Source organism: Balearica regulorum, chromosome 5, assembly GCF_011004875.1.
Source record: "Balearica regulorum gibbericeps isolate bBalReg1 chromosome 5, bBalReg1.pri, whole genome shotgun sequence".
Lineage (NCBI taxonomy): Eukaryota > Metazoa > Chordata > Aves > Gruiformes > Gruidae > Balearica > Balearica regulorum.
Genome location: NC_046188.1, coordinates 11,384,453 through 11,406,257, shown reverse-complemented (window position 1 = coordinate 11,406,257; position 21,805 = coordinate 11,384,453). Strand labels below are relative to the sequence as shown.

Sequence of the window (21,805 nt, the reverse complement as noted above, 5' to 3'; positions counted from 1 at the left end):
AAATGTAGAAACAGTACATGCAGCGTGTTAAAACTTTTGACATTGTATTCATTTTAGAACTTATTCTTGAAGTTTAAATATCCAATATTTTCATGTAGTTGTCTGTCTTAACAGTATTTCAGCATGTGCAGAATGCAGTTTGGAAAAAATGTAGAAACAGTACATGCAGCGTGTTAAAACTTTTGACATTGTATTCATTTTAGAACTTATTCTTGAAGTTAAGAAATAACTGTTCAGCTCCAAAAAGTATTTATCGGTTTATTTGGTATATTATATTAAACCATTTATCTTGCACAGTATAAAGTTCCCATAGAGCCTAAAAGGTATGTGATAAATACAGAAGTTTTAGGCAAAAACTTTATGGATTGATGCTATTTCAAAATATGGAAAGCAGTCTTTTCTTGTTTAAGTACATCTAGCTGTAAATGGCTAAAAGCTAAAATGCTTCAGTTTTTTTCAGAAACATCTATGGGTTTGGTTAAAAAGTGCCTTCAAACACAACATCTTTAAGGTACTATAAAGATAAAAGGAGAGTTCATATTTAAAGTTTGTATACTACATACTAGCTATAATCAAGCATTTTAATTTCTGAACTTGAAAAAGAGGGGAGCATGTCACATTTACTGCTATGTTTGTGGATGGCAATCACAAGAAAGGAATGCAAACAGCTACATAGCTTTTTGAAAGAAACACAAACTATCTTAACTTGATGGGTAGTAATAGGGTAGATTCCAGATTCTATGAGAGAAGGTAGGAAACATGCTTCGTGTGTTTTTGTCAACATAACTTGAAACCGTGGGGATTTCATCTTTGTCCGATTTGTTAGAACTGTCTCCATGCAGGCTGAAATGTTCAGAGCAATTTGTATTCCATGCATCTACCAGTTGGTCTTGTTGGTTTTCTCTCTCAATGGTGGTAAGAAAATCTTTTAAAACTTGCTTGAATATGTAGACTATTTCCCAAGGTAAAACATCATTTTCTGCCAAAACTTCACGAAATCTAGAAACAAACAAAAACTGAAATCTAATCATCAGCGTTGAAAACTCTTCTGTTTCCCCTCTGCTCTTTTGAGGGGAGGGGAAGGAGAAGGAAATGACTGTATTCTGCTGTAATTTGTTGCCACGTTTCCCCACAGACCTCCCCCAAAAGATTCTAAGAGGAAAAGCTCTAACAATGGACTGGATGTGGTCCAGCTCTTATGAGGATGGAAAGCTATTGTTATTGGGTATGCTTTTTTTTTTCCTTTGGCCGATCTGGGTAACTTGATTTAAACTGACTTCGCCCTTAGGTATATTCAGGGCTTTAAAAGGCACATAGGCTTGTTCTGTCATTTCTATGTGTTCGCAGAAAATCTATTTAAAATACAGGCATAGGAGAATTTTTCTTTGTTAAACATGGGGGGGCTTCTTTGTCTTTTAAAAAAAGGAAATTTTAAATTTTTTTTTTGCCACTGATTTGCTGGTTTTATAAACTCTCAAGTATTTTGGACAGTGAGGCTGGATTTCTCCGTAACAGTGCATTGCACTAGTGCTTTAATTTGATTTTTGGCTATTAAGTTACTATTTAATAAATATCAGGGATAAATAACAGGGAAAAACCTGGAAGTATTGAGAGGTCACATTTAAGCATGTAAGACTTCCCTTGTTTTGGATTAGACTAGGAAAATCCTGATTAAAAACTTCCTTCAAGTACAATATATTACAGATGTAATTTCTAAAACACCTGTAAAAATGTGTTCCAGTTGCTGGTCATTGTTAATTGGGAAGAAAGATCAGAACCAAATACAAGCTTTTAAGATTAGGTAGAAGAAAAATCTTATTTATGATCAGTTTTCAAAGATAGAGAAATATGAAACAATTACCTGCTGAGAACAGTTCCTGTTTGGCAAGGCTGGATTTGTGAACACAGAAATTCGAGCTGCCGTTGCTCAGTAGCTGGAATTGTTGCTTGAGGGTTTTGGTAGTTCTTCAGCCAGTTGTAATCCATGCCAGTCTTCTGGACTTTTTGTTCACTTTCAATCTCTTGCACTAACCTTTCACGCTCTTTCAGGTGCCATTTCAATTCCCTCAGTAGGGTTTTTGTAACTACTTCTGATCCAGGATATCTTGTGTGTTTGTAGGAATCATTTTTTGACCATTTCATCCAGCCAAAAAGTGGCATTTTTAAGCTCTGAGGGGAAAGAAGAAAAATAAATTTTGATTATTTCTGTCTAACTAATAGTATTTATACCTGCAGATTTCCTTCGTAGCAGCTGAATGTTTAAAGGAAACTTTATTAATGATTCTAAAATATTTTGCAATAGCATATAAGTAGTGATAACAATTGCTGAGCCATAATTAAATCTGACAAGGCTTACACTTTACAATATTTTCCGTCTGTTTTCTGAGTTAACACAACTGTGTGAAGTTTTCAGCATTTAAAAGTGCATATCTATCATCTTGGGAATATTTCTCTTTCTTTTTTATCCTGGTAGTATATATGTGTTTTTTAAAAAAAAAAAAAAAACCAAAACAAACCCCCCCAAAAAACCCCAAAAACCTCCACCAACCCCCTCCCCCCAAAAAAAAACCCCAACCAAATAAGAAACTGCTCCAAAACCAAAATGACAACAAAATTCCCCAACAAAACACAAAACTCCAAACCTCCAAAATTTGAAATATCCTGTACATTTTAAAAGTGATGAAATAAGTGCTGGAACTCTACGTGATCTGTTCTTAAAACTTCTATATCAATTTTTAAATAAATTCTTGTTTACATAACCTGGAAACAGAAATCTGGTGGAATAGGCTTTTAAATTGCAGTTTGTTACAAATCACGCAGACACAAGCATGCTCATTGGAATAAAATAATGTTACCTTTGCAGCTGTGTGTGAACAGTGTTGTTTCAGGTGAGTTTGCTTGAAGGTCTCTTACTCTAGCATATCCTGTTTCCAGGCTGTTACTACTGGAAGAAAACAAGGTTTTTTCTCTTTTTTCCTTTTTTCCCCTCTCTTTTTTTTTTCCTTTTCATTTACTCAGACTGTGCTTAGAAAAATGACTTTCTGCACTGAATATGACAGTTTAAGTTTTTCTGCTTTTAAGGTTCTTTCTCAATGTCTGTACCAGAGAGAAGTAGTAATCCATTTAACCTAACCTGTTCTCTCAAATACTTTCTACAAAGTCCATTAAGATCTCCTACCTTTGAATTGAGTTCTGCTGATGGCAGCAATTTAAAAAAAGATGGTAACAATTTCAAATGCTTGTTGTTAAATCCATCCAAAGGTATTGTTGGTAGTGAGATGAATAATGATAGTCTGAAGCAACTACAGACGTACTTCTAGCTAAAGTTAAGGCTGTCGTATGATGTGATGCTTGCCTGTGCATAGCTCTAGGTCATAGTTTAGAGCTGTATTTTTATGCCTGTAGAGTGCTAAAAATAACTATGTTGCTTTTATCATCAAACTAAACTTTCAGGCCATTGAGATGCTGGAAGACTTTTCTCCCATTAGAGGGGGATCAGGCTGTTCTACTGTCATTTTTAAACAGCTAAGAATAGTCTTTCTCTAGTAAAGATAATTTAAAGCCTTTGTTAAGTGAGTGTTGACAGAAAAGAGCTATTTGACAATTGCTCAGGATTTTGTTGCTATATTAAATACTTCTTCCAGATGAATTTCATCAATCTCGTGGTACTACACTTTTTCATTACTATGCATAGCTGTTACCATTTTTAATTAGCATTTCAAATGTAAAGAACCCAGTCTGTAACACCTACGGTGTGCCATGAAAGACACGTTAATCTAATTAAAAGAATAGGATGATAAGGAGATGCAAATTGAGGTCAAACTGATGTAAAATCCCAGAATTGTAAGTCTTACCATGGACTTTGCTTCTCTCTCGACTGGCTGTCAGTTGCCTGCTCCCTCTTTCCTTGATGAGTACTCTGAGCGTATCCATTTTTAAGATTCATTCTCAGGGATGGCATTGTGCACACTAAAGGTCGCTGAAGCAGCCATTTTCCATCCCAGTTATCTGGTCTATTCCTATTAATTTAAACAGTAGGCATGGTATACGAAATACACTCTCTTCTGCTCTTTCTTGTTCTAATGACTGTCTTTGCTCCTGTGTTTTTCATTCCTACTTTTTTGCCTACACTGGTGTGTTGAACTGTTGGGAGAACAAGGATTCTGTAAATTTGTTCTAGATGTCATATAACATAAAGGATGATGTGTATGGCTGTTATTAAAGCTGATATTACTTATACGTTGGAAAAATTCAAATGTCAGTATTAATCCTCTTCAACTGGAAGGTTTTCACATTGCATTGTATGTGGTACAAAAAGGAAGGGAGCTAGGTTTATGATGACAGAACTGTCCTAACAGATTTTCAGATGAAATTAAAATGCTCCTTGCCACCTCCTTTACAGCACAGTTAACGTGGCACCATTTTTTTTTTTTCAACTGTATCAAATCAGAAGGTAAACCGTTGTACGGTGTGAAACCATTGTAATGTCTTTGCAAATTAAGGAGATGTGTACTGGAAGGTGTGCAAATTAATTGAGGACCCAACAACAGTTATCTTTTGTTTGGGGATTTTTTAAAAAACCTTTGATTGCATCATCAAATTTTGTGAGGCAAGATACTGAGAATGATATTTATTTTTCCATGGGTAGGAGAACATTAAAGCTGAAAATTTGTATTGCTCCTACTTTTGTATGCATTTCAGATTCTGGTTCTGCAGTGCTGTGTTGGGATGGAAGTTTTGGCTTGACTTTGGCTGATAGTGGGTCTGTTCCCTGAAGGCATTACTGAGTTTGTCTTTACTAGTAACTACAGGTACTGTTATGATTTAACCTGGGGGGGGGAAGGCTATATTTTTATTCCTCTCATTAATTTTTAGGCAGTTCCTAAAATTACAGTAATAAAATTACAAATAGTGTGAAGTCTTTACTATTTACCTTTAGGTTTCATGGGGGTTTTGTTTTGGGTTGGGTTTTTTTGCATGTTCTTTGATTCTCTCATTATTGTGGAAAAAGTTTTTGGTCTCCTTAATGTTCATCTAGCAATCTTGGACTTTCCTTCAGTCTGTAAATTTAGATAACTCAGAGATGCTGTGTTTTTAAAAGCGATTTATGGTATTAAGCTTCTGAATCTCTTTTGTCTTTGGCACTTCATCTCATCGCTTCTGTAAATTTTCTAAAAGTTTCAGTTCTAGCACTTTTGCTTTCTTACTGTAGCATACGAAACCAATATTTTTATAGTTTTAATTTCCCTTTTCTGATTTTTTCTTTGTTGATATTAGTGACTTAAACCACATTATAATACTTGGGTGAGACCCTAACATTAGTTGTATAACGATGAGTGATTTTTGTCTTTTTTAATAAGCCATAATTTATTCTGCCACTGCAGCAGAGCAGTTGTTTTGATTATTTTTCCCTGTAAATTAACCATAATTGTGTATATAATATAAAATGAAATTGAAGATTCTTTGAACTCTTTTAAACTTTCCTTCAACTTCCTTCTTTTGCTTTGTTTTCCTGGCAAGGAATGTAATGAATTCCGAAAGCATCTGTTGTTTCTATAACAATAATTTTCTTTGAACTGCAGTGAATGATATCTCCTCTTATGTAGATAAATCAGAAAGAGTGTCTTTTCACATAAGCATTTCTTATGCTCTCTCTGAAGATAATGATTCCTTTTTCTGTAGCATATTTTAGTCTTGTTTTCTGATGCTGTTCTCAAATTGAACTGAGGGAGCAGTAAAACTTGCTGGAGCCAAAGTGCAGATTTCCTTTCATAAATCAATTCAGACAGTTTTAGTGATATTTCCTTTCTTGCTATGGCAGGTCCACGTTCATCAGCAAAGAGCCTTATTCCAAGAACAATAGCCTTTCAAGAGCACATGCTAATTGAAAATTGATTGGTTAAATAAAGAAATAAGAGTGGCAGCCAATGGATAAAATGGTATCTCTTTCCTGCATCCCTGTGTAAGATGTAAGTTCGTTCTTTCTATCTTACAATGGCTCTGTACAGAACTATGTACTAGACTTTTTTTTTTCCTATGGACTTCTTGGTACCAAAAAAGAGTATTCCAAAGTGTCAATGTCTTCCTCTTTCTCCTATACTTATTATTCTCCGCTCAATCTTGAGTAAACGGAAGGTTCACATCAAACAGTTCTTACTTTTTGAAGCAGTTGTCAATTCTATGAGTTTACAAAGATGTTTTTCACTTAGGTGGTTGGCTAGGAAACTTTGTGACCTGGCTTGTGATGTTAGATGAGGGGAGGAGAAAAAAGGAACATCTCATATTTCCTCTTAAGAGAGTACAAAATAATTTTTCTTGCAATTCCATAAGCAATAACTAAATGATTGTATTGCACTGTGTGTATGGTTGCCACTCCACATTACTCTAGCTATAGAAGTTAAATACTTAAGTACTTCTCAGAAGCCTTTTTCTAAAATAGCAGTAGAAATGGTTACCTGTGGAGAAGCTCTGATTGCATGGCTATGCAGCTACCTGTATTGACTTGTCTCCTGTGCCTTTAGACCATTTGAAGAATAAATGCTTCACCTTAAGAGTGATTGAGTAGAGCTAGGCAGTCTAAAAGAGGTTTGCATGGCCGAGGCTTGTTAAACTTCTGTGTCAATACAGGTGAGTGAAGGCAACCACACTTGAAGCGATGAAACAATCTAAATACATCTCTGCAATAGTGATTGTGCTTTGTTGTGGTGAGGATTTCTTATGGATTATGGTGGATATATGTGGTTTCCCCATGGTTTTTAGGTGTGCTGGTTTTGTGACATTTGGCTTACAAATACAGAAGTAAGGAATCATTGAGGTAGCTTAAGTTACATTCCCATAGTTATGTGAGTACACAAAGTAAGAATAACTTACATGAAATTATTCTAGAATGGATTAATATGGAAGGGTGTGGGGGTTTTTCCCTACTGGCTTCAGTAAACATAGACACAGCCTCTGATTTAGGTGGTGATCTTCGTAATGACTGACTCTGTGGATCACCAGTCAGAGTAATGAGTGTGCCCTGGTGCATGCAGCAGAACAGTTCCTACTGGGGCCATGTGCTCTATTTATTCTATTATTTACTTTCACCCTTAAAATAAATCAAATATGAGGTGCCATTCCATTTACTGCTTGATTCATTGTGGTTAGTAGGAGGCATATTTAGGGAGTCTGTTACTAGTTCTTACGTGACCGAGGGGAAAGGAGTGTCAATCTGGTGTGGTATTAGTACGTGTGATCTTTAAAGAATTCCTCAGACAGCACTGCATCTGTGGTGGCAGTTACGTTCTGGATATGTTTTATACTGGAGAGATGCATCTAAACCTGACATGTGCTGTGAGAATCCCCGTTTTCAAAGTGTTTTTGTTCAGCCACGTGTGTGGCTTGGTGTGAAGGTGTGGAAGTCCAGTTCATGGCTCTAATATTTAATGTGAAAATGTCTGGTACTCAAAGTGTCTCATCTGTTCTAGGAATTCCTCTTTTACCTCTTTATTTGACATCACAATTGTGAGGGGGAACTTGACGATTAAGATATTCTGGAATCAAATAACTGGTGTGAGGCTGCAAAGAGTTAGCATTCACTTAAATAGAAGTATTGCTAGCTTTTATAGTTCTTCAGAGTTAAAACCTCTGAATCTCTCCTTGTCAATACTTTTACAGCTTTGTATGTTACCAACTAGGAGCCCTCGACTCTGTTGAAGGCGTAGTACAACTACAGAGTAAGAATATTGTACTTAGATCACAAGTGTAGGTAAACAGACAACATACAGATCTAAATAGTTGAAACATCACACAGGGATACAATGAGTCAAGGTCGGATGTGTGTTCTGAGGGTGCTGAATATACCTGGATTTTAGCTTTGTTGATACAATGGCAAAGCATAACTCTAAGGAGTACTTGATGAATTACAGATATTTTTGTGGATGTTTATAGGAAGCTTCCTCTAGCATACGCGGTAGCATTAGAGAAAAGTTGATTCTTACTTGAAAATCATCATAACCTTAATATCAGCTCTTTAGAAGACAGGACTGTTTATGGCAAGGTAGTATTTCTTAGCTAAAAAGAGGTGATGGAAGATGTTTATTTTATCCTGTCTGATGCTTTCTGAAATCTCTTGAAAGCTTTTTAAAAATAAAATAAATCTAAGATAATATCTCTAGCCCAGGAAACAGATACTTGCATGATGTGTGGTTAATTAAGTTTTAGCTTCCGATTGTGACTTTTCAACACTAATAAGTAATTTGCTGTAATCCAGAAGGCATATTCTTGAAACAGACTTATTCTTGCAAAATCTGAAATTCTCACGAAGAATAAAAGTTCTCTAGGGATCAGCTGTTTTTCCAGTGTAGTGTTTTTTTGAGAACAAGTATTGTTCTGTAACTGTATTCTGGGAGAAAAAAGCTGCAGATTGAAGTCAGCTCTGAGTACAGCAAGAAGACTTTAGCCTTTACATATGTGTCTTAACTTCACATATGCAAAGGAACTTCCTAAACTGGCAACCAGGTCCTATAGTAAAGAAGCAGTCTAGTTAAACCTGGAGCTACTACTATACCTATCTGCAAGAACTACAAATTCAATACATATTTTTGCTGATTAAGTGTTCTGTTGGACAACACACTTTTTTTGACAAAAAGCCAGTTTGGGAAGTTGTTGGTGCTGCACAGCAGTTAATTCTCCTGTTTTGTTTTGCCATGGGGTTGTGCTTTTGAACTGCCTCACTGAAGTGATTGTAGGTAAAAATGAAACAAACCTTTCAAAACCACTTCCATTTAACCAAACATTGCATTGATATGAGCAACAAGGTGACAAATGGTGAGAACAGGTGGAGGGAAAGCTTCTTATTCTTTACTTTGGAAGATTTTGTGGCATCTGTACCATCTGAGATGTTACTTACTCTTGCAGTTGAAAGAGGCAAGAAGTATATCTCTGTGAATGAGATTCATAAACATATTGGCATAGTGGTGTATGTTCCATGTTTCTTTGTTAGCATCTGTGGGTAATAGTCACATACTATGGTTTGCTGCCTCAGATTTTGTCTGAAGGGCTGATACTTTATTGTGGTGGGTTAAGCCTGGTAGGCAGCTAAGCACCACACAGCCCCTCACTCCCCGCTCACCCCTAGTGGGATGGGGAAGAGAAATGGAAGAGTAAAGGCAAGAAAACTTGGGGTTGAGATAAAAGCTGTTTAGTAAGTGAAGAAGTGGAAGAAGAGAGAAAGAAAACAGAACAAGTGATGCAAAGGCAGTCATATACTACCTCCCGTGGTTAGACCAATGCCTATCCAGTTCCCAAGCAATACATGACCAATCTACCTGAAACCCCTCTTTTTTTCCCTTCTTATTGCTGAGCATGAAGTTGTATGGCATGGAATATCTCTTTGGTTAGTTGGGGTTATCTGCCTGGTTGTGTCGCCTCTTGTGCATCCCCCATTCTATTTGCTGGGCTGGGGAGGTGGGGTGTGTGTGTGCAGGCAGTGTGAGAAAGGGAGGAGGCCTTGATGCTGTGCAAACACTGTTCAGCAATAAGTAAAACATTCATGTGTTAAGAGTGTTTTGGTCGCAAATCTAAACCACAGTGTCATCGAGCTGCTACGAAGAAAATAAACTCTATCCCAGCCAGGCCCAGAACATAGTTATGTAGAAAGGTTACTGATGCTACCAGTCGTCTGAGAAAGGAGAGATTTCATTTTTATAGCCATCCATAACTAGCAGGTCAGATGGTTTGCTTCCATTTATAAACACAGCCCCACTCTTTGGATTTATAGATCAACTTTGCAGTGTGTTTTGATTTGACAGAACAACTCACTGTAGCTGTTTCGGGCTGCAGACAGATGGTGAGTCTACCTCCTCTGATCACTTCAGACAGCGGTTCACTACTGCTTTTGCTTTTTTAACAACTATGAACAAAACTTGCCATGAGCCTTCGCAAGGCCTCTTGGTAAGACTCCTTGTTTGGTCCTTTGCTGTGACAGCTAACAACGGTAATAATTCCCTTTTAACAGTGTTAACTGACAGAAAGTTGTATAAGCTATCATTTTACTCCTGTTGCTGTGATGAATAAAATCAGGACATGTTTGAAGCTGATTTCTTCCAGTTGGACTGTCTGTAGTGTTAATGTCTCTGGTGTTGGTGACACTTCACTAATAGGCAGGGGAGTTGCAGGCATCTGTTTGAAACTGAGGGGATCTTGCATTTGATACTAGTCTTCACAGGCTTTTTTAATTTGGTGCAGTCTATTACTTGCATTGTATTTTATTCAGAGATTTGTTTAAACTGGATTTTACCAAGTTAATAATAAATGCTTTTGGTTTAATTTTCTTGTTATGGGGTTGGGGTTTTTGGTTGGTGGTTTGGTTTAGGTTTTTTTTGTTTGTTTGCTATTTGGCCGAGTTCCTTGCCTTTGTGGTTACAGGGAAAGGATGAAGTTTTAAGGATTGTGGATTCTTTGTGAATGTTGCTAAAGGATCAGAAACAATGCTTGATAGAGAAACTGTGCTTTTAGTTTAAGTTAGTAAGTATGAGCACCCATCTAACTTCTAATTAATAACTAATTATAACAATACTAATTTACAAAATTAACAGTTTCATGTGTGGTAGAGAGGTAGTTGCTGTGTGGCTTGTCACCATCTGCCACAGGTAGTAGCTGCCCTCTTCCAGACATCCCTGTTTGAGCTATGGCTGCAGAAAAAGGAGCTCATCAACAGCTCATCTCCAAGAAGAATCCAGTTCTTTGAAGCCCAGCAGTTCATCCCACTGTCCCTACTGTCATGAAATCCCAGAGCAGTAGGTGGTAAATTTGGGGATTTGGGCTGTTTCATCCTGGTATTTGTGGTTGTTATTTTTCTTGGATTTTAACTGTGGGTGAGGTAGAAGATGTAAGGCCTTACAGTGCTGTTAGTTTGACATGGAGGAAGTATTGCTGAGATGTTGAGTTTACATTGTCTATCCAAATCCAAATGTTTGCATTTGAGTTCTTCAGGATTTTGCAAAGTGGTTTTAGTGCGTTCCCTCTCCCCAGCTAGTTAAGATTTTAAAACAGGAGCTCTGAATAACTGCTGTGAGGAAGAGCGATGCCAGCCTTTAAGATTCCTATATATGAAGACTTTGTCACTAAATCTAGCTAATGACCTTTTCAGAACACCTCTCTTGAGTGGAAAAAAGCACGCACCTCACTGTTTCTTAGATTCTTAAAATAATCTGTAAGTCACTTTGTAAAAATCTGTATTTTAATGTTTAATAGATTTCACTTATTCTGAATTCTATAATAATCTTCTATTTTTGTGACTGAAACATTATGGTTTTTGAATGACAGTACATTAGTTCTTTAAAGTTAGTGTATTTCTGCAGGTAAGACCAGTCTTCTAAAAGTATGGAATGCCAACTGCCAGTTAAAAGGAAAGTAATTTTTAGTATGTCCTTCAGTAAACCCAGTGGAAGGTTATTTGCTGTCATGGCAAATGTTCAGTTATGTAAAGTGTCACATTATTTTAGTTTCAGAAAAGAGGCTTTGAAACAGTCTACTGTATATATCATACTAAAATTGTACAGCAAAATATTGCTCTGTATGCTATAAGGCTAAGTGGTTTTTCAAGTGATTCTGTGCCAAAGATCTCTAAGTAGGTGGACAGTTTGTGTGTGTGATAGAAGCCATGACTTAGGGAAGTCCTTCTCTTGTGATCTGTGAAATGAATGACACTAGTTTTATGTTCAACTCCCAGTCCCATGTGAACAGGAATTTTTTTTTGTGTCAAATGAGGCAGAACATAAATAAGCAAACAGTACAGCTATAAGAATTTTTAAAAACACAGCCCTAGAACACTTTGATTTTTCAGTTGTTTGTCTCTAAGATGGAAATGTTCTTGAAGTTATATGGCCTTGAATAGGAGCTTCTCCCCCAAAATTAAATAGTTATTAGAAAATTATCTGAAATTCAATAAGCAAGCATCTTAATCCTTGGAATGTCATTACATACTTGGATATTTTCTTTATGCTGTCAGGTTTGCTGCATAAAGCAGTGTTATCTTTTTCAGGGAATAAGACTGTTTATTTAATAAGCCTTTTCCTAAGCGTCGCTTCTAGAGACATTAATTGTGCTCAGTGTATGTATTGGCATTGTTGTATATGTCACTGAAAAGAGCCCAGTAACCTGTCACAGTTATGGCTAAGATTGGGCAATTGATTCTATTTTTCATAACTAAGTGTATGCAAAAATGCTTTGGTTAATATTTCAGATGCTCAAATACAAAAATTTACCAAGTGTACTCTGTTATGATGGCCTTGTTGACCTATTAGAGGTCATTCTATAGCTTGAAGAAAAGGAAGACCTTTCTCTAGCTGAATTTATTTAAAGAAAGGCACCCTCAGTGTCTTTGAGAGCATTTACAATTGGATGTGTCAACAATTTCTGGTGTTAAACTGTGTCTCCCTTCTAGTAATTCCCTTGAAGTGGCAGCTGTATTTAATTTTATGTTTATGACAATTAATTTTCCTTTGAACCCAAATAAGAAATATTTTAAAAGATTTTGTCCCAATCATAAGCTCAAAATCAGTTTAAGTAGTTATATATACCAAGATCAGTCACACTTCAGAAAAATGTTACAGTTGTTAAACCGCATGATAAGGAATAAGGAAAATATCCTGTTATCTCATAAGAAACAGTGTTAATTCTCTTCCAAAAAGAGGTGTGTACTACCTTTTTGCCTGTATAGAAAGCATCCTACGGGCCACTACTTGTCAGGCTCGAAGTTCCCATGTCTGCTACTTCTGAGAGTATTTTCCGAAATAGGTCTTGAGATGCGTACACCTTCATAGGTAGCAGACGTGCTACGTTTTACAGATGCTAGGGCATACCAGGAGTTACTTGTTGTTGAATGACAGTACTGATTGATCGTGTTCTCAGAGCTTTGTAATTTTGTTTGCAGGTTGTCATATGTTTGCAGGTTCCATCACAGAAATCTGGCTGCTTTTGAGGATGAAATGTGCCCTTGATTGGAATAAGATCAAACTCTCACTTTCTTTTCTAAACGACAGTGAAGGAAGAAAAAAACCAGAATACCTAAAGTCTCCTGCTCATCCTTAAATTGATGACTTTAAATTTTCAGTAATTGTGTTAAGAGTCACAAAAATGCTTTTTACTGCCTCTTAATTTGGTAAAATTCTGAATGTTTCATATGTGCAGCTGAAAAGTTGTTGTTTCTGATGATGTAATGTATTTGGGGTTTCAGAAGACCCTGAGGAGTCTAAAAGTAGGTGAGCACCAAGACTGGAATCTGGAAAGCCTAAGGAATATATGCTGTGACAGGGCAGGTGTACTGAAATGTGGGGTTTCACTGTGTCAGAGGGAATAGAAATGGCAAAGAGAGAACTGTATCAGACAGACACACGCTTCATAAGTAGAATCCAGAAAAGTCGCTTCATTAGTGGTGTCCTTTCCTAGCTTAGAATGGATTTAAATTTTCTGAATCTTATCTTTCCTCTGCTGTCAGCAAATGTTTGTTGAAACTCATTAGAAAAATGTTCCTTTCTTGTTTGTCTAGGTATATATAGGATGATACCTCCAGCTTAATGATTACTTGAAAGGATTGTATCATTCTGATGAGTTAGGAGACTGCCAGAGGTCTTCATAATGATTTTTTTCCATTTTGCTAAAAAAAACCAACCCAAAAACCAAAACCCCAAACATTTTTCTTTAAGCTTTTAATTTTATTAAGGCTGCAAAGTTCAGCATTAAAACATTGAGAAATGATGTAATGAAGGTTGTTTGTTCATTTCATATGCCCATGTGCAATTTTCCAATTGCATGTGATTTTTCCCCAAGACTGTAGTGTAATTCAGTGCATCGAGTGAGCAATGTTCATTCTTAATGACTGGCTATTAAATATTTTCTTTATTCATTGCGTAGCCTGAGGTTTATTTACTGCGTGCTGTTTTCTGAAAACAGAAAACCTAATTTCTGAAAGAAAATATCCAGCTATCTAAGCAATAAGAATTAATGTATTCTCACAAATCACTGAGGTCATACCGTCCTTGTTTTCCTGGAACTGTACAGGCAAAGGTCAAAAGCACATACATGCTTCTGTGAGCTCATTTTGAAATGCTTAATACTCCATCTTCAGGAGCATTTAATCGAATATATCCGATATTATATAAAACTGTTTCATAGCTGACTTCAGCTGCTGCTTAAATACTGATGCTTCTGCAAAGTCTTTATGGCAAATGAAGAGCACGGTCCTACCTTTCTCGCCCCTAGCCCCTACCCCTCAGAGGAAGATTTTTGTTGAAGTGATTTGCTTGCTATTGCTCAGGGCTCTGACAGTCTAGTAATACCTGCTTCTCCCTGACAGCATTCACTGTCTTAATCAGATGGGGTTTTTTTTTTCTTGTGGAGGACTGAAGAACAAGTTGTATTTACTGCATAACCAGGTCTTGTTGTCAGATGATGTCTGTCCATGCACTCAGTGAGGCTGCGGTCTTATGGAAATGAAAAACAATTGGTTGTATCACTAAAACCTGTATAGTATATGCATACACTGCTGCCAAATTGAGATTGTGCAGCCAAGCTTTATTATGTTCAACTACTGAATGGTTGACTTCGATACCTTCATCATATTTTTGAGTTTTACTTGTGTTAAATATACATTCAGTGGAATAACGTACTTAAGAAGCAGTCTGACATGATGTGCATGAACTTTTCCAAGTTGTACCTTGGATTCAGGCTTATCGTTGAGTGTTCCCTGTCCCAGCTGTTTCAGAAGGCTCCAAGTGATGAAAGTGGTGTAGTTTGCTTGCTGGAAGGAGGCAGCTGTTGCTCACATGTGCAGATGTGTGCAATCCCATTGCATCCTGCATTAAGAGATACTTGAGACCCAGGGAAAAATTGCCTTAGCTCTATGCCTAAAATATTGTTAAAATAGGATAAGGAGCCATTTCTTGTTTTGTTGACAGCAGTAGGTGATAAATACTGGGTGTTTACTGTAGGAGGAAGTAATGACTGATCTGAATGAGTAGTCTGTAGCAGAGCTGAGCTGGCACAGGTTTTGCCTTATTAGAGAAGGTGGGTACTCTGTGGCATCAAGATACTGTGAATTACTCTATAATGAGAACTGTATGATACAGTGTGATATTAAAAAATCTCTTCTTGTTTTCAGCTTAATTGTTTTTGGAGTCAGTGTTGCTTGTATTTGAGTCAAGGAATAGATAGTTCAGCAATATCCTTTTATAAAATGTCTCAAAGACATAGCTACTGAGAAACAGTTTTGCTAAAGCTTGTACTGGTCCCAGAGCTTAAATTAACGTGGAAACCCATAGTTTTGACTTCTAGTTTGTATTTTGGTTGGGAAAAAAAAAAAAAAGATAAAAAGAGGGAGCTTTTCATGTGTCCAAAACTTATACATTTGACTTAGTTTATGATTTAATAGTCATACAATAATTGTATATATGCTACTTGGCTACTTTATTCTTTAGTGAAATCCATGGGGGTTTTTTCATACTGTTTATGTAGAAGAGAATTTTTTGAATCCCATTTCATTCTATTTATGTCATGGATAGACTTTGTCTTGTGTGTAATAAATTTCCATAAAATTCACTGATCGGGTGATTGAGGTTTTTTTTGTTTCTTTTTCCCCTGGTCACCATCATTTGTTGATTTAAAGACAAAAGTTCTTTCCTTAAAGCAGTGAGACAATTGCGTTTACTCCTGTCTACTTCCCCTGCCTCCAGAGAATCACACAAGAATTACATGTATTTTCTTAATTGTACTGTGTCAAGAATTGGTGAAATAGAGCTATTTCATCTTCGTTCAGAAGAATTCATAGACTTTCATTAGGAGAGAAATTCCTTGGTATTAAAAACTTAAAGGATGATATTTTGGGAGCTCAATTTTTTTTTAAATCTAAACAGAAAGATTTAATGTGGCACTTTCCTCAGGCTAGTGTCTAACCGTGGAGACAAAATTTATTTCTGAAGTTTGTTCATTGAAGTAGTTCCTGCATGACGTGGAGACTGAACTTACTGCGTAATGCTGTTATTCCCAGAGATATCCATGATTATTAGATTAGGAAGCATTTATTGATTTATCATTTCTTTCCTTTTCAGGCAGCCTATCACCGAGAGTGTTGGAACTGAATATGCTGAAAAATACAGACGAGCAGAGGCACAAGAGCTAGATATAGTTGAAAATGATCAGCTTGTCTATAAACCAGGTAAAAAATATATGTATTTGGTTCCTATTACAAACTGAGATATAGCTGTCCTTTTCCTCCCTGCAGTCTTTCCTCCCATCTCCTTCTCTAAACAAAACTATGAAACCTTACTGTGTATTTCTTGTTTCTTTAATGCTATATGTGCATTTGTTTCGTATAAGGCATGGTATTAAAAAATAAGCACCTTATTTTCTGGAAACCAGAATGTATAATGCTATTGCATAGATATATGTGCATACATCTGGTTTATTGCATTCCTAAATGTAGATAAATGATTGAAATATATTTGCAAAGAAAAGATTACATTAATTGGATTCTTGCCTTTAGTCTGTTTTCCCATTTTTTTATCCATGTTATTTCTGTGTATACTTGATTGTTGCTTTGAACTGCCTTTAGAGAGAAATTTGATTGCACTTCTTTCCTAGGACCTCTGGTAAAAGCAGTGTGAGGCTGACTCACTTGTCAAGACAGCTCAGCTTCAAACTCTTACTGTGCCTCTTAATTTCTAAATTTGTTAATGTAGCTGATTTCCCAAGAAAAGGACATTTATGTGTTTTGTCTGTTCTGCATGTAATACTTTTTGCATCCCTTTGCTGATACATCAAAATTTGACAAATTAAGAAATTTTCTAGAAATTACTGTCCTTCAATGCTTTGGCAAATTGTATGACCTCTGGAACTCAGGTAGGTGATGAAGCCATTTTTTTGGTCTATCATCAGCTGAGAGGCAGTGGGTGCAGTTCGCCTGTCCAGCATGTGCAGCGCATCTGACCATTGGTCCTAACCACAAAATACCGTCTCTTGTTCACTTGACATTACACAAAATTTGTGGTAGAGGAGGAGGTATTGAAAAGTGAAAATGGGGGAATGAAGGGACTGGAAGAAGCTTCAAATGTTGTGGTTCAGGAATTTGGTGTTCCCTAGTTTTTCATGTGCTTTACTAGTGAAGGAAGGACAGCAATGAGTAGCTGAATAAGCATAAGTTCCTTAGATATTTCTTTTAAAAGTATTGTGGTATTGATTAATTCAAGGAAATACTGTAAAATTTAATGTACTTCAGCTATTAAATCAGAACTCTGCCTAAGGTAGGCTAGCAACTTAATTTAGCAGCACTGGTGGCCGGCTTAATTTTGAATGGAACTAATGCTAGCAATGTTCCCCCTGTAAAAGAAACAGGGTTATAACTTCGGCTTGTTAGGAAATATTTCTACATAGTCATCCTGGTACTTATTTTATAAATGCCTATTTCTTTTCTTGGTCTACCCTAAAATGTTTATCCTTGAAAATTATACCTTCTAATACTTATTCTTACCTTCCAGTTGTAACTTAAACAGCATCTAGCTAGCAAACAACCTTGAAAAATTACTAACATATTAGCATATGCATACTCTCTTATTATTAATCTATTAGATGTTTTACTCTATCCCTTTCCCCCTCCCCTTCCTACTCTTTGTGTCCTTGTCTGGAGTCTCAGTTGCTTCAGGAGCTGTTCCATGGTGTGCTGCTGCTGCATCCTCCAGTCAGCGCTCTGCTCCCAGCTGATGCCATCCAGTGGGGGGGACTCTGAGCAGACTGGGAGATTCCTGCAGCATTCTGAGACCAAGCTGCCAGATCCCACTTAAGTGTAGAATAACACAAAAACTTGAGAAAATTCTGGTTCTTGTTGCTATCAACTTTGACTTAGAGACATGTTATGCTAACGTAATATTCCTGAATCTGATAAGCTCAGTGAGTGAGCATGATATTTGTAATGTTAATTTTATGGATTATAAATGTGTATGTTGTTAATGAGACTGCTCTTCTCAAATGGTAACGAGTTAATCATGCAGATTTGAAGAGCTCCACGACCCACGTGTAACTATCAGCTATATCAATCTGGAGTTGCATGTTCTATTTAAGAACATGAAAAATTGTCATAAATGATCAAGGATTTATCTATCCTCTACCCTCTCTACCATACCACTCTAGCTATGTTGAGTAGAAATGTAGTCAAGAAATAAGCAGCACAACATGGAAATGAGAAGCTAATTTGCCCTGAAGGTTTCAGAGTTGGTACCCCTTCTGTAGCTTCTTTCTTTTTGAATTGCTGTTCAGACTGTAGATGATACCTTCTGTATAAATTGACAACCTATTTTAAATCTTGCAGAGTTACTGAAACTGTTGTGGTGTTTGCTTGTACCTTGGTGTTTTATGAAGTTCTGTTGAGATTAACTTTTGTGCTTTCCACAAGAGCGTATGTTTTTACTGAGAGGACAAATATAAATGCCTAACCTGCTGCTTTGTCGAGAAAACTGAGATCATTAGGGAACTGCACTTAAAAGTTCTGGCTTCTACAGAACATGGTAGAAATGATACTGCTGTGAAAAGGAAGTTGAAGTGATTAAACAAAATGAGAGAAAATACTTTGTCACAACTGTTAGCCAAAACAAGTAGAGCATGAGCAGTTCTTCCCTGGCCCGTTGGGCTAGTTTCACAGTTGGTACTGGGTGTTTCAGAATCAGACTTACAGACACCTTTCATTCAGTAAGGTCACAGGACGTTGTGCAGAGGGAAACCTTCCAGAGCTATGTGTATACTTGCCTATTTTAAGCATCCTATGGAAAACAGATTTCCCCCCCCGCCCCCCGGCCTCAAATCTGGGTGTTCTAAAATGTGTGCACTAAGAGCTTTACTCTTAAGAAAGCTTCTAAAATCCTTAATGAATTCTTTAATGATTTTTTTTTTCTTTTAAAGGATGCCTATATCATTGTTTTCATGCAGCCTTGTGGATGACAGGTTATTTGCCTTTTCTGTTTTCATTATTTTCACATCATTAAATGGATCTCTTCTGGGGATTTATTAGACCCTATTTTCAGGTTGGAAGTGTCCTGCATTCTCTGTATGTCAGAATTCAAGGTGCGTGTTTGAGCATGATGTCTTAGAGGTGTGCACCGGCTGGTTTGTTGTCGCTGTCTTAATGATGTTTCCCAGAAAGTTAAAGCAGTTGAAAAAGTGAAACTTTATGCCTTTCTTGCTGATAAGTCTGTACTCCTGTAGCTTCTTTAATCTGTAGATGCCTCTATTTGCAGAAGTGATCTGTTTTTCTAAAGGTCAGTTCGTTTTGGAATTTATTACATATAGATGTAGAAAAACCCCAAAACCAAAGAAAAAACAGTTGAAGGTAATTACACGGTGGTATAGAGTCCATGGTTTAATGGTTATTTAAGTGAGTAGAATAACCTTGGACCTTTCATAGCAGTGTATATTCAAGTATTTCTATTCTGCAGCGAGTCTTCATTGTTGAAAACACCTTTCATTTAAAAAAAAAAGAAAGGTGAAAGTTGAATGTCTTCTAAGATGGTTACCCAAATTCCTAATCGCAGTTTTGTTTTTTCACTAATGAGCATATTGGATTTCAGAAAAAGTTTGAATCGTCAGTTTGTTAGTGTGGGCCTCTTGATGGCTGCTTGGGTCACATCAGCATTCATCTGAAGTTGTACTGTCTGCTCTAGATAAAGGTCTCACAGTTGTCATGGTATTAGTTCCCCAGGCAAACTCAAGAATGTTTCTTTCAGTTTAAGCACAGAATATGTGTCTTGAAGAGAAGAAAACAAACCATACCATTTTTAGTATTGCAGCACCTACTACATGGTTGTATGGCTGCCAGTTCTCAAACTCTGCATATTAATGGTGGCTAACATTGGATCACCGTTTGCTTTTGGTAGAATTTTTTTCCAAAATTCTGTGCTTAGGAGCAGGTAAGATATTGCTGTCATAGAGCTGTCATATAAAAAGCAATGTAAAAAAAAGTTATGTTTCATCAATGAAAAAGAGATGCATGAAACAGATTAAATTGAGCTGATTCTTCAGCAGGTACATGAATACTGTTGGGTCTACTTGTTTCTGGTTTGTTCCTTTGTATTTTTAAAATAAAATTCTTAATTGAATTTTAGGTTAATAATTTCTTATAAATACACTGGGTTTTCACTGAGTTAGAGAAGCTTACAATGTAAATCCTACCACTTAACTTTTTTTGTCCCTCCCTTCTTTTTTTAGAAGCACTGTTATAGAACTGCTGCTATCTCCTGTTGTATACTTCTAACACATTTTTCAAAATTGCAGCTGTTACATGAAAAACGTGATGGAGGTAGGAAGGCTGTGTTGCTTTAGCAAGAATATGCTGACACTGGGATCTTTTCCCAAGCAACTTGAGATTTCTTCCAGCGTTGGTCAAACCACGCAGAGTTACTGATGTCTCAGTAGTGACATGTTTGGGCCAGAGGGAAGCCAGTCAGACCTTGTACAGTGTTGCTGTGACAGAATGCTATATGTGAATTTTCCTGGGAAATATATTTAGAAACTTGGCCAAAAGTATTTTAAAGAGGACAGTTAATATTTTCCAGAGACGCTGATATTAAGATCTGGTTTTTATGCGTTTAGTAGTGCTAAGTAAATCACTGTTCAGTGATCACCTGTAACTGTTGCATTACACAGAATCTAGGCAAAGAACCTTTCTTGTTGGAGAGTGGCTTCAGGAGAAGTCTCTTTTTTAAAGTGCTTTATGAAACTGTCTTAATGAACTCTCCAGCTTTTAGGAGTTTGTTTTAATGTGGGAATAACTCATTTTGTATTCCTTGACACTTGGAAGACAATTTAGGGGTTGGAGCACATTCACGTATGGTACAGAGGCAGAAGTTGTTCTGCCTGCTTCTGCATCACTGCTGTGTGAGGTTGTTAGTAACCCTTCCGAAGAAAGGAAACTACATTGTGTAGTCTATTATTTAGTTTATAGCCTTTATTTTACAGTAAATATTTCCTTTGTAAAAAGAACACTAGATTTCTTTCTCAATACTGTATGTATTTCTTAAGGTTTTTAGTATTTGCATGCAAATAAGTAAGTAAATTTCACCATAGTACCCGGTGAAACCCATTTGAAATAGAAAGCATTTCCACTTCTGATTTCAGTATAGTGGGGTGTTTTAGCCAAATAGTTTAATTGTAACTTGCAAAATTGTCGGTACCAAAGTCTTGTCCTGGTTTTCTCCTTCTACGCTCACCCCCTCCACACCTGCTCAGTCACTTTTTTTGTTTTCATGGTCAAACTGACAGCAGAATTTCTGCTCAGCAGAAATTCATGGTAGCACTCTAAGGTTTTTGTCCTGTAGAATGTACTATTATTGCATTGAAAGATCATCATGATACTTACCAGACATGTTTTAAATGCAGTGGTAGAAATGTAGTGGTCTTTGATACAAAAGTATGGGTTATTTTGTACTGTGGATCCAACAGGCTTCAAGGGAGACAACACATGGATACATGAATAAGGTATATTTTTTTCAGTATTGTCAAAAAAGTTCTTGGGAACAGGGGTAGATTTGGCAGTTGTAATGCAAACTATGCAAAAATACTTTTTTTTTTAATTAAGAGAAAAGCATATAGAATTACAGAATTTTATACATCCTTGACAGTGACAGTGGCTTATAAGCAGAAGTAATGGCTTTCAGAGCTGCCGGCAGTAAAACAGCAATTGCATAAACACAGAATATCTCATCTATATATTATATTAAAAAGTATTAATTGAATTAATACTCATAAGTATGTGATTCAAATTTGGTAGAAGTTAGGTTTCCAA

At 36.6% G+C, this 21,805-nt stretch overlaps 2 protein-coding genes across 2 annotated transcripts in view; one reads left to right on the top strand and one right to left on the bottom strand.

Annotated features, from left to right (window-relative positions):
- Positions 1-701: 701 nt before the first annotated feature.
- Positions 702-2,958, bottom strand: RD3L (RD3 like). Its single transcript, XM_075753048.1, has 3 exons — positions 2,856-2,958; positions 1,862-2,169; positions 702-999 (listed from the first exon to the last, which is right to left on the bottom strand). Exons 2-3 carry the CDS (start codon positions 2,158-2,160, stop codon positions 702-704), a joined length of 597 nt encoding a protein of 198 aa, XP_075609163.1. The 5' UTR covers positions 2,161-2,169; positions 2,856-2,958.
- Positions 2,959-9,910: 6,952 nt separating this feature from the next.
- The window catches only part of TDRD9 (tudor domain containing 9), a 75,112-nt gene continuing 63,217 nt past the window's right edge, over positions 9,911-21,805 (top strand). The window contains exons 1-2 of the mRNA XM_075753007.1: positions 9,911-9,933; positions 16,089-16,195. Of these exons, the coding sequence (XP_075609122.1) occupies positions 9,911-9,933; positions 16,089-16,195 (130 nt within the window). The remainder of the gene's footprint in view (positions 9,934-16,088; positions 16,196-21,805) is intronic.